The 13,208-nt window shown below is 36.2% G+C and overlaps 1 protein-coding gene across 7 annotated transcripts in view; it reads right to left on the bottom strand.

Moving 5' to 3' along the window:
• ANKIB1 (ankyrin repeat and IBR domain containing 1) overlaps positions 1 to 13,208 on the bottom strand; it is a 145,126-nt gene that overhangs the window by 49,545 nt on the left and 82,373 nt on the right. For 5 of the 7 annotated variants that reach the window (XM_073898808.1, XM_073898805.1, XM_073898806.1 and 2 more), the window contains 4 exons: positions 12,274 to 12,324; positions 10,736 to 10,853; positions 3,722 to 3,930; positions 2,158 to 2,246 (listed from right to left, as the gene is read on the bottom strand). In XM_073898808.1, coding sequence (XP_073754909.1) covers positions 2,158 to 2,246; positions 3,722 to 3,930; positions 10,736 to 10,853; positions 12,274 to 12,324 — 467 coding nt within the window. The remainder of the gene's footprint in view (positions 1 to 2,157; positions 2,247 to 3,721; positions 3,931 to 10,735; positions 10,854 to 12,273; positions 12,325 to 13,208) is intronic. The other 2 variants (XM_025872858.2, XM_073898807.1) reach the window with 1 other exon arrangement.

Below are 13,208 nucleotides of genomic sequence, written 5' to 3'. Positions count from 1 at the left end.
TAGGAAGAGGATAATAACTACCATTTATTGAGTAGTAACTATGCTCCAGGCCCTGTTCGTTTTAGACATTTTTCATATATTAAGCCATTTAACAGTATACTGACAATAACTATGATGTGCTTACTATTATCACCATTTTATAGGTAAGGAAATTGAGGCACAGGGAGGTAACCACTTACGTAAATCAACAACTAATAAGTAGCAGGAAGGATAATCTAGGCTGGGTAGAAAATAATAATTTCCCTTTCATTTCAGCCGTTGGAGTAGATGCTTCAAAGCATCTGGCTGGATTGATGACATTATGGAGTAGGGAAGAGTAAAATAAATTGAGAGTTTTTGAACAATCTAAGGACCTTTAACATTTTTTTCTTGCTTCTTAAACAAAGAAGTTTCTTTTCTATATGCCTATGAAAGGACTGCAATTCATTTAAAAATGGTTTTATCAATGTATAAATCACCCAACCTGGAACTTGGTTTTCCTGCTGCTTGATTTTACAACAACTACTGGCAGGATGATGGGAGGGGAGTCCTAGGTAGGTTGATAAAGTAACACAGAAAATAATCATTAGATCTTTCAAATTTAAATCTTACCATAAACTTCCCATGGCTAGTCTGTGTTGAGTATGGGAGATGGTTCCTGTGACATAAGTTTGGTGAGGGAGGTAAAGGAAGTTCAAAAAAATTCAAGTAAATCCCTTGGGGAGGCTTAGTTTTTCACACAGAAACCACGGTCAACAGTAGCAAACTTGGTAGAACCCAGAAAATACTCCCCAATACAACAGAGTTAACAATTTTAAGCTAAATAAACTACTGTATCTGTGGAAAATTTTCTGCATCTACAACTAGGTCAAAGTTAGCTTTGGATTGTAAACCTGCCCCTTGCCAGTCAGTTTAACCTGTATCAGCTGTACTGATTTGATCTTATCTAATTAGATTCAGAGTGAAGTCTAGTCTATGTTTTAGAAAGAATGACAAGATATTCTCATTTATTCTGACTTTTTAAGAAGCAGTAATATTTCTCCCCTCCAAATGAAATTTTCTCCCATATGCTGGTTTAGAAAACAAAGAAAATGCACTCAAAATGAAATCAGAATGACAGAAAGATGAATGGTTGTCTAAAAAACTGGAGGGAGGACGTGGTGGGAGGATGAGGGAGGAAGACCGAGAAGGGTGGGAGGGATTTTAAGGAGAAATGAGGAAGCTTTTGGGGTAATGGATATATTCATTATTTTGACTGTGGTAATGGTTTCATGGGTGTGTACATATGTCAAGGCTTATCAAATTATTTATTTTAAATATTTAGTTTATTATATGTCAATTATACTCCAGCAACATTGTTTAAGACAGCAACAGAAAATTTGCTCAGGTTCTTGTTCTCTCACCCGACATGGTATTCCCCAGCTCCCTACACTTGGTACCTGGTACTCCATGAAAAAGAAGAGTTTGAAACCTTCCGAATTTTAAGATTTCCTTACATGCTTTGCTTAGGTCATTAGTCAGTAGACTTATGTGCTCCAGAGATAACATATTGTATTGCTCATTAATTACATTGATATTCTCCTTTGTTTTGTTTGTAAACCTCCCTTGAAAAGTACAACATTAGAGCAAAGTTAATGGATGGTATGAGAGTATAAATCTTGGCAAGATAATGGGAAGGAGAATAGAGACCAACATGAGAAACAAAATAAATTTCCCATTTGTACCCAACCATGTCTAGAAGAGACATTAACCTTTGAATTGACTGAAAAGGAATTTTATACATATTCTTATAGATTTCAAAGGCTATTTATTTGCTTGTCACAAAAAAATTTAGAGAAAGCATAAAACAAATGCTTACAAATTCTCAGAGTATTAAAAAAACCTTATTCTTGATACTTAGGTGTAGGCTTGAAATTTACATTAGTTGTAAATTAAATACTAAGAAAACTTACTTCCCTATACCTGCTTTGTTACCAAAAGTACCTTCCATTTAAGCTAAAGAATATTAATTACTGAATAAATGGGAAGATGTAAAAATGAGAAAAGAAAGTGTATTTTAGTGCAACTCTGAAACCAGTATGAATAATCCATATCATTCACTATCAAAAGCAGGCAATTTTATGACCAAATCAGAGTGCTATCATGCAGTAAGAAATACTAAGCTGCACATATACTCACGACTCCCAACATCCTCTACAAAAGTCATGTCCACAGGGCATATCCACTGGGTCTTCAAATACAGAAATACTGCACATACAAATGTCACACTGGAGATGAAGAAGAGCAATGATTTAAACGAAGTCATACTTCGGATAGAGAACGATATATTTATTTATTCATTGGCTTAAGGCAAAAATACTACTATAGTAACTATAAAGTTAAGTGTTTCAAAGTTATAAGGGAAGTTAAAGTTAGTGTGCCTACTTCTGATTGAATAACAAATACCATGCCTACTTCATTATAAACTATTAAGGGACTTAAATGTTTTAATGCACAAGTCAAACTCTTAAATTCCAAATTTATGTATTAATCAGCAGCTATGCATTTAGGGAAAAAAAGTACAAGAAACAAACCATTAAAATCTATTCAGGTCAAGATCAAATTGTCCATTGCAAAATAACCACTTCAATATCATGTTCTTTAGCCTATACTCATCCCAGAAAATCTACAAAAACAGAGCAACTTTGTGTTTTCAAGATAAAAACTCCTGGATATTCAGAGTAGGAATTTTAAGGATTTCTACCCAAGGAACCCTGCTACATAACTATGTATCTTCTAAATAATGACTTATTAGAAGCAAACATTCCAATGTTACAGATGCAAATTAGAGAAGTTGGATTTTATTTTCCAAGAAGGCCTAGATAAAACCCAGAATGCTTTCATTTTTATCACACATTTTGAGTGGCTGAACCATTAAAGAAACGTCAAAATTTCCTGCAACAGTATACCAATGGTATGCCAATTAAAAATGTAGACAATGGCAGTACTGTTTCTCAATAAAAAGCAAACATCTATTATGCAAATATATCTAGATGATATACTCTAAAGCTTTACTGAAACAAATACATAATTATCAATACATTTTAAGTGTTTTCAAGAGAATATAAAATTTTTTTCATATTTTTTTTAATTTAAAGTGCCTATCAGAAACTCAACTTTTAATATTTCAGTATGTTGTGTTTAAAACTTTAAGCACCTAGAGATTTTAAGTGTAAATATAGTAGATGGCTTTCTCAAACTCTTTTATGTGTTCTGTTTTGAAATGAGAAAAGAAAACCTTTTGTTTTTCAATCTGTAATTCAGAGATAACAAAAATATTCTGTGATAATAAATATTTACCAAAGGGTGAAATAACTGAATTCTTTAAGAAGGGTGTAGGATTCAATTACAAGGGTTCCATGAAACTATATATATATATATATATATATATAGAGAGAGAGAGAGAGAGAGAGAGAGATAGAGAGAGAGAGAGAGAATGAAAGCATGGGGGTAAGGGGAAGGGCAGAGGAAGAAGGAGAGGGAGAGAGAGAGAGAAAATTAAGCAGGCTCCACGCCCAGCACAGAGCCTGACATGGGGCTCGATCTCACAACCCTGAGATAGTGACCCGAGCTGAAACCAAGAGCTGGCTGTTTAACCAACTGAGCCACCCAGGCGCCCCTTCCATGAAACAATATTAAATAATTTAAAAGTTAAAAGACTAAACACAGAACTATGGGAAGTACATTGAATACTGAACCATACCAAACTGGTATCCAAATCCCCAGGAGATAAACTTATTTCATCTGGAGAGGTGACAGAAGAGCGTGTAGTCCTTGGAGTTCTTGGAGAAGGGAGTGTGTCCCAAGCATTATATCCACTTGGTGGTGGAGTTGGCATCTGAACACCTGATCGTTGGCAGCAGTTCTCTGGGTTGGACATCCAAGCTTCAAGTAATTTCTCCCTGTCCCAGTCTTTAAGAAAAATGGAATGATAGCTCTCAAAAACAGGAAATACAGTGATGTTTTTTAAGAGTTTCATATAACAAAATGAAGTGAGGATAAATTTTTTTTTTAAAGATTTTATTTATTTGACAGAGAGACAGACACAGTAAGAGAGGGAACACAAGCAGGGGGAGTGGGAGAGGGAGAAGCAGGCTTCCTGTGGAGCAGGCAGCCCGATGTGGGGCTCGATCCCAGGACCCTGGGATCATGACCTGAGCCAAAGACAGACGCTTAACGACTGAGCCACCCAGGCGCCCTAAAGTGAGGATAAATTAAAGAGATATAGGCCACCTAGAGGAAGGAAAATTATTTATATCAAATTAGTAATTACAAATGAATATTCAGGTATATGATATCCACTAATAAATAAGTAAATATATATTTATTTTTTATTTTTATTTATTTATTTATTTAAAGTAGGCTCTATGCCCAGTGTGGTACCTAACACAGGCCTTGAACTCATGACCCTGAGATTGAGACCTTAGCTGAGATCAAGAGTTGGACGCTTAACTGACTGAGCCACCCAGGTGCTCCAAACCCTGAATTTTTTTTTTAAAGATTTTTATTTATTTATTTGACAGAGAGAGATACGGTGACAGAGTAAACACAAGCAGGGGAGTGGGAGAGGGAGAAGCAGGCTTCTCGCAAAGCGGGGAGCCTGATGTAGGGCTTGATCCCAGGACCCTGAGATCATGACTTGAGCCAAAGGCAGATGTTCAACAACTGAGCCACCCAGGTGCCCCTCCCCGAATTTTTATTATTATTATTATTTTTAAAGATTTTATTTATTTATTTGACAGAGAGAGACACAGTGAGAGAGGGAACACAAGCAGGGGCAGAGGGAGAGGGAGAACCGGACTCCCTGCTGAGCAAGGAGCCTGATATGGGACTCAATCCCAGGACCCTGGGATCATGACCTGAGCTGAAGGCAGACGCTTAGCGACTGAGCTACCCAGGCGCCCCCGAATATTTTAAAACAGAATTTAAACTTTTAAAATCTACTGTGACTTACAACTGTGTCAATATCTAAAATATCATCAAAACTTCCAGTCATTTCTACTAATAATCAAAAGAGGTGCCTCACATGTCACTTCTGGAAGTTACTAAATTTTTCATGGCATAGATTTAACTTAGCCATTTTACTCTTTTCAAGAAAAATATGTAAAATTTGCAATTTGTTTCACTGGTGTCAAGTTGTAAAATGATTATATAGCTTACTATAAACACACCAAAATGCCAACGAGTCCAAAAATCATTTGATAAACAGCTTGAAAGCAGAAGAAACTTCTGAAGGGATTATGGTTATAAAGTTTTAGTGCATTAGGTATACATTCTGTATTAAGTGAGTTCACATCTGACTCAACTAAAAAAGATGATCTTCCTAATATGAACACTTTTAAAATAGCCAAGTGACTCATGTTGTTATAAAGTACAGAGCCATAAAAACCTAACCCATTAAAAATAATAAACACATCAAATTATTTTGCTGTTTTACACACATTATTTCATTTGTTCCTCCCAACAAACGTTTCAATCATTATTTAGGTGAAGAAACGAGGACTCAGGGAAGTTCTATAACTTGCCTAGGCTCAGTGAGGGATTTAAAACCAATTTCTGTGATTCTAAAACTTGTTTTCTTTCCACTGTAGCACAATGAACTATAGGGTCATGAGTAGTATACAGTCAATTATTCAACATAGGCTCATTCTATACAATTTTACAGCTGTAATACAAATAGCTGTGGAAATGTTCTATGCAAGACTTTTCTCAACCGTATTAAATCAGTGTATTTGGTGGTTTAGCAGGATAATTATGATCTAGACATGCAATACAGGTAGAACGAGTATATTTCCAGCTGTGTAAACCATATGAGCAGGGCACAGAAATATAAGGAAGAGACGTGAGCATTTCTGTAAAGTTACAGCATACCATGTTGTCGTTTGAGAAGATGGAAAGTAAGATTGGGAAAGGGAACAGATTATAAAGAGGAAAAAAATCCAACAAGTGAAAAAAAACTGCATGGGTGCATTCCAGGAAATGTTGCTACATGGATGTTAGTTTTTTTTTTTTAATATTTAATTAATTTATTTTACAGAGAGAGACACAGCAAGAGAGGGAACACAAGCAGGGGGAGTGGGAGAGGGAGAAGCAGGCTTCCTGCGGAGCAGGGAGCCCGATGTAGGGCTCAATCCCAGGACCCTGGGATCATGAACTGAGCTGAAGGCAGACGCTTAATGACTGAGCCACCCAGGTGTCCCAGATGTTAGTGTTTTGATAGGTCATTACTTACTTAAAAAGTTAAAACTACTTTTCTTAGCACAGTAAGATTATTCTTCAAAAGTATCCATTATATCACTTTTTAATAAAGGAAAAAAACTACTATAATTTCTATAAACAGATATTAAATATGCTAAATTTTAATCTTATTTACTATAAATATTTTTCAGCACAACTTTTGCTTGGATTCTATCACATCATTCACTTAGCAAATATTTACTGAATGTCTTTTATGTGCCATGCACTGTGTCAGGCAGTAGGGATACAATGGGAGGAAAAATCAGGCAGGATTCCTGCCTTCATGAAACTTACAGTCTAGCAAGGAGAAGGACATTAAGTAAAAGAATCATCACTGTCAGAGTGCCATGAAGGACAGGTGGAGAATCCCAAGTCAGAGGAGGTCTGACTCTGGGGAAATAGCTTGAAGTGGACAAATGAAAGATGAGTGGGAGTTAAATAGTAAAAGGGAGGGGGAAAGACATTCTAGACAGGCAGTACACAGCATGTTCAAAGTCCCTGTGGTAGGAGGGAAGATGGCATCCTTGTGAAGTTAAAAAGGTCAATGTAGCTGTAGCATGGAGAGCAGACGGAAAGCACTGCATGAGATGAGGCTGAAAAAATAGGCAGTGGCTAGATCATGCAGGACTTTTTAATAACACTTCCATCATCAGCTCAGGAGTGATAGGAAGTCACTGAGAAGCTGAGTTTAGGGCGCCTGGGTGGCTCAGTTGTTAGGTGTCTGCCTTTGGCTCAGGTCATGATCCCAGGGTCCTGGGATCGAGCCCCGCATTGGGCTCCCTTCTCTGCGGGAAGCCTGCTTCTCCCTCTTCCACTCCTCCTGCTTGTGTTCCCTCTCTCACTGTGTCTCTCTCTGTCAAATAAATAAATAAAATCTTAAAAAAAAAAAGGCAGTTACATACAAGGCTGTGGAGCTAAGAAAAGAAGTCTAGTCCAGAGGGAGAAATCTATACCTATAGAAACCTTGGAAGAAGATATCATTTCCTAGGAAGAGAGCAGAGTGAGAAGCTGTAGACCACTGATGTTTAACTGCCTAGAGAAGATGATGAGTCTTCAAAGGAGCTTAAAGAATACTTCAATATAAATTAATTCTAAGCATAAGCAAATTACCTTTGGTCTCATATTTTGTAAATTTTACTTATTTTCTTATTAGGTAGCATTCAATTATATTACTTGTATTACTGAGGAAATACTGAGAGAATGACCTCTGTATTCCTAACAGTCTTCCTTAAAATTCAATTACTGCTCAGTAAATACTGCCAAACATTTCTGTCTTCTGCTTTATCTAGATCAACTTCATTACCTTGGGACTAAATTTGACAACAGATAATATAATACTCAAATCTACTTTCCTGTGTAAAGCTGAGTGAATGTTACCCAGTATATAACCTATAAATCTTCCAAACAGTTCAGTTAATAGCTCTGAAACACAGCCTATCCTTGTTTTGAGAGCAATTAGTAGAAATTGTAGTTTGGTGCACTATTTTATTCACTAACATCAGTTATCTCTACCTTATTTGATTATCAAATGTCACTGTTACTGGTATTATCCAAATAGTATAGAAGAGATGTCCATTTGAAAACTTGCTAGCCTCTATTTTATGCCTAAATAGGGAAATGAAATATAGACCTATTAAGTAAGTTACCAAAAAAGTCATCACAGAATAGATAATACCAAATAAGAAAATTCAATTAGATTATCACCTTATTAGAACTGACCCCTATTACGTAAAAGAAGTAACTTAGGAAAATATCAATGGAGTAAAAATGGAGTTGATCATTTTTTTAGGGGGGGGAGGGTCAGAGGGAGAGAGAGAGTGAATCTTGAGCAGGCTCCATGCTCAGCATGGAACTTGATGTGGGGCTTTATCTTTCAACCCTGAGATCATACCTGAGCCGAATCAAGATTGGACACTTAACAGAGCCACCAGGTGCCCCTGGAATTGATCATTTAATAATACTTGATGACACAATGTAAACAAATAGAGATGAAAACGTTTCTTTAAAAAATTTTTGGTAAAGTTAGACTAGATTCTTTATATATTGTAACTTAGACTGTGATACTTTATATAACTTAGATTCTCTATATATTGTAACTCAGAGTTACAATACATTACACAGAAATGGTTATAAGTATATAAAAAATACTTCAGTGTGGAACTGTTGCTTGCAGTTAAGTGTGGCCAAGTGACTGAATTCTGGACAATGGAATATGTGCAGGAGTAACGTATATATAAACCACACTTCAGGTATATTATTTATTATGTATTATTCATTCTATAACCATTTTCTGAGAGCTTAATGTATGCCAGGTACTGTGGAAACAAAAAACATTAAAAGCTTCCCTCTAAGAGCTCCCAGGTTAATCTAGAGAAAAAGCAAATAAAGAGATTACTATAAAACTGTATTCTAACTGTATGACACAGGATGTAGTAGGAATAGACAGGAAGGGTCTCAGTGCAGACTTGGGAACACATAAGCAGAAAAGGTTTCCTGGAAGATGTGGTTACTAAGGACAAGCAAGAGTGGGTAAATAAAGAAACGAGAAGATGACAGCCCAGGTAAAGAAATCTGGGTCATGAAGGTCTACTAAAGAGTTTAGATGGTTTTAAGTCTGTGGAAAGGTAGTGAAGGGTTTTTCAGCAAGGGAGTGACATGCTCAAATGTGCATTTTAAAAGAATAGTCTAGTGGCAATATGAAAAATTAATAGGGTGAAAGAAGAATGACAACACTGGAGACCAGGACTCGGGAGACTATGATCTAGATGGAAACTAATGACAGCCTGAATTTAACTCAGTGGCAATGGGAATGGAAAGAGCTAGAGAGGGAGCTGGAGCCGGGGATGGGAAGATCAGAGACACTTAAGAAATGATGAGACTGTGGCCAAATGTAACAAGCACGGAGGAATGAAGTGTGACTTTCACGTTTCTGGCAGGGTAATTTGATGAATGTGATGCTCGTGCATCAGGACAGAGGGAGAAAAGAGAAGTTTAGGTGTGGACATCCTTAGATTGAGGAAAAAATGTTAAACACACATTTAGAAACCCAACCTCAAATACTTTATTAAAGTCACATTGTAGATATACTTTACTGTTTGGGTGATTTTTGAAACCTTTGGTTTCATTAGACAAATGTGTATAGCAATGCTTCTCTGAGACTGGTCCACTTGGTAGACGTCTTTACAACATGTATTTTTAAGCCTCTCCCCTCACCTAATGACCTAGACTCTCTAGAAATAGTCTAGGAATCTCTGGTTAGTTTCTCAGGTAATCCTTATTTATACTAAAATTTACGAGCCACTGGTATATAAAGTGGAAATAATCTCAAGTACAGAACCCTGGGAAATATCAATATTAGAGGTAGGGATTCTAGAAAATTATATACCAAATTATTCACAGTGATGACCAAGGGATGATGAAATATGGAATTTTAAATTTTCTTCTGATCAAAAAATTATATAAAAATTTTTGGAAGTTGACATTCTATTTTATTTTATTTTAATTTATTTATTTATTTTTTTTAAGATTTTATTTATTTGACAGAGAGAGACACAGCAAGAGAGGGAACACAAGCAGGGGGAGTGGGGGAGGGAGAAGCAGGCTTCCCGCCGAGCAGGGAGCCCGATGCGGGGCTCGATCCCAGGACCCTGGGACCGTGACCTAAGCTGAAAGCAGACACTTAACGACTGAGCCACCCATGCGCCCCGACATTCTATTTTAGTATAGGTGATACAGATTTATAGTTCATATAGACAGGTAAACCAAGCAGAAGAGCCATTTACCTTTCTCTTTTTAAAAATAATTTTTAAATCAGAAAAAACTTATCTTTGAAACCACCCAAAATATCAAATACGAACTGTGGAATGACAGGGTCCAACTCAGCATGTGATAACGGCTGCCCTAAGTATCACAGAGAACTTAAAACAAGCTGAGTAGTTTTCCTAAGTAAAGTTGTTAATGTCCTTGAAACAACAACAACAACAACCCCCTCCAAAAAAACTTAAAAGGGATAGTATATTCTTGTATTGACTCCCTAATTTCGCTTTGTACACTTCATGGTGAGAAACAGCTTTTATATAAAATGAATATAACTGACAGACTAATAACACAATTGTTAGGTATTTAATTGACTTTAGTAAAAATTAAGGTTAAAACTAGGACTAGGACTATGGATTCCAACTTTCAACCCCGCCCAAATCAGGCACATTTCTAAAATTAGACAATCCATAAGCTGAGTTAGTAGCTTGGTTTTTAAACACAAATCTCCTATTTCTCCTCTATGATTTATAGCCAGCTTATACTCCAAAATACAGAATGTTCTGAGGATGTTGGCTACTGCAGTAACCACTACAAAAAACAACTTAGGCTTGTTTAACAAACTATTTTGTTTTATATTGAAATAGTAAAATAGCCATATTTTCACTCTGAAAAGTTTCAAAAGGCACTCATGTTATCAGAAGCATAAGACATTTTTCATTACCATGAGCTCGAAGTAAAGCTTCAGCAGTAAACAGTGGAGCCTGAAGCATGTCTGCAGTCTCCACAATAAGCATATCTTTCAATCTACGAAGATCCTGAGGCCTTAATCCTTCATATGGCTTTGAAAAGAAGAAAATCAAGTTAAGTTGGCTGTTATACTCTTAGGAAATCCTAAATGCTTATAAACAAATATATATGATAATCATTTAATTCAATCTTCCTGTTTCAGTTTGATTACTGAAGTTAAAAGGCTCTGTGTGCTCCACTATCATGGACCTCAAACTACTGTTTCACAAGTCTTTTATAAGCTAGAAAGTGGAATGTCAAGGCTCATGAAACCTTATTATTCTAAAATAAAGGCACCATACTATAATGACAAACCATCTTACTTTACAATTTTAAAAATTTGGGTAATACAAAAAATAATTAGAAATAAAAACCTATAATACCACCACTGTGCAATAATCATGACTACAGTTCTCAAGTATTTTTATCCAGTCTTTGCTTTTTACAAATCAATTATATATGTAAATATATATGTTCATTGAGTTTAACCACTGAACCACCAAACATTTACATTTATTTATTTATTTATTTATTTATTTATTTATTTATTTATTTTAGATTTTATTTATTCATTTGAGACACAGAGATAGAGAGAGAGCATGAGCAGGGGGAGAGGCAGAGGCAGAGGGAGAAGCAGGCTCCCTGCTGAGCCAGGAGCCCAATGCGGGGCTCGATCCCAGGACTCTGGGATCATGACCTGAGCTGAAGGCAGACGCTTAACCATCTGAGCCACCCAGGCGCCCCCAAACATTTACATTTATTAAGATCTAATTTGGATTACTGGTGGGATTATATGATACTTCTTAATTAACCTGGGGAGATGTGACTATGCCATACTATTCAGAGTTCTTATCATAAACATATTATCTGTTTATTCAAGTGTTCGTTAATGCTCTTTATATAGGTACTATAAATATAGTTTTCTTTATATAGGTACTATATCGATTCAAATTTTTTCTTCTTTTGTTATCTTTTTCTTTGCTTTTAACAGAAAACATATAAAGAATATAAATTACAAGTGTTTTACTATTCAGAAACAATTACTGTTAACATTTTGGTCATACTTGTTTCAAGTTCTTTTTTAAAACAAAATGAAACAAAAGAAGCAAAATTTTATACAGTAGTCTCCCCTCCACCCTCATCCATTGGGGAATGTGTGTGCCAATACTCCCCACCATGGATCCCAGAAACCATGGATAGTACTGAACCCTATATATATACTGTTGTTCCCTATACATACATACTTATGATAAAGTTTAATTTATAAATTAGGCACAGTAAGAGATTAACAATAATAAAAGAGAACAATTATAATACACTGTAACTGTCGTACGAATGTAGTTTCTCTCAAAATATCTTATGGACTGTGCTCACCCTTCTTGTGGTGAAGTGAGATGTTAAGATGCCTGTGTGATGAGATCAAGTGAGGTGAATAACACAGGCATTATGATATAGTATTAGGCTACTACTGACCTTCTGAGGATATGTCAGAAGGAAGATCATTTGCTTCTGGATTGCAGTTGACTGCAGGTAACAGACGGAGGGGACAAAGGGGGGGATTATGTAAAAGCTAAAATAATCCATGACATGTTTTCCCCATTACATTTCCCTAAGTCTCCCCATCCTTGCCCATGGAAATCACTATCATGAATTTGATGTATGGTTGTCATAACATTATAGCATAACATTATACATATTTAGGCAATCTCCTTTTATTTTTACTCAATATTGTGTTATTAACATTGATGAATTATCTATTTCAATTCTTTTAAACAGCTGTTAACCAGCTTACTACAGTAAGCATAGACTAAAGGCCAAACACAAAAGCTTAAAAAACAGAAATTCCCAAGAATTGAGGATGTCCTCTTGCAGCACGTATCACAGTCTCCAGAGAACTCTGGGCAATTAGCAAACCTCAACCATTTTAGTTGATTTACAGATATTTTAGAATAAGATACTGTCTTTATTTCTTGCTTCATTTTTGGGGGGTATGGAAACCATTTCACCAATTCTTTTTTTTTTTTTTTTTAAGATTTGAGAGTGAAAGACACTGCACGCGTGGGGAAGGGGCAGAAGAGGGAGAGAGGCAGAGCAGACTCCCCACTGAATGGGGAGCCCACTGGGGAAGGGAGGGGGCTCGATCCCATGCCCCTGAGATTATGACCTGAGCCAAAACCAAGAGTTGGAGGCTTAACCGACTGAGCCACTCAGGCGCCCTCCTTTCACCAATTCTTATTTAACTACTTATAACTGGGATTCTATTTAATAGGGATAATTTTTCTCAGTTGACATGATAAATTTCCTGACCTTTATAATCCCCAGATTATCATGTACAGTTTGCTTTTCAGCCAATTTCTGAACCACACTTTCCCCTGCAAAAATCGAAGAAATCCTTTTATGGTTAAATT

The sequence above is a fragment of the Callorhinus ursinus genome, unplaced genomic scaffold (assembly GCF_003265705.2).
Source record: "Callorhinus ursinus isolate GAN/ISIS: 27379988/994484 unplaced genomic scaffold, GSC_fseal_2.0 scaffold12, whole genome shotgun sequence".
Taxonomy (NCBI): Eukaryota; Metazoa; Chordata; class Mammalia; order Carnivora; family Otariidae; genus Callorhinus; species Callorhinus ursinus.
Note: the sequence above shows the minus strand (reverse complement) of the source record. Positions and strands in the feature narration are given on the sequence as shown.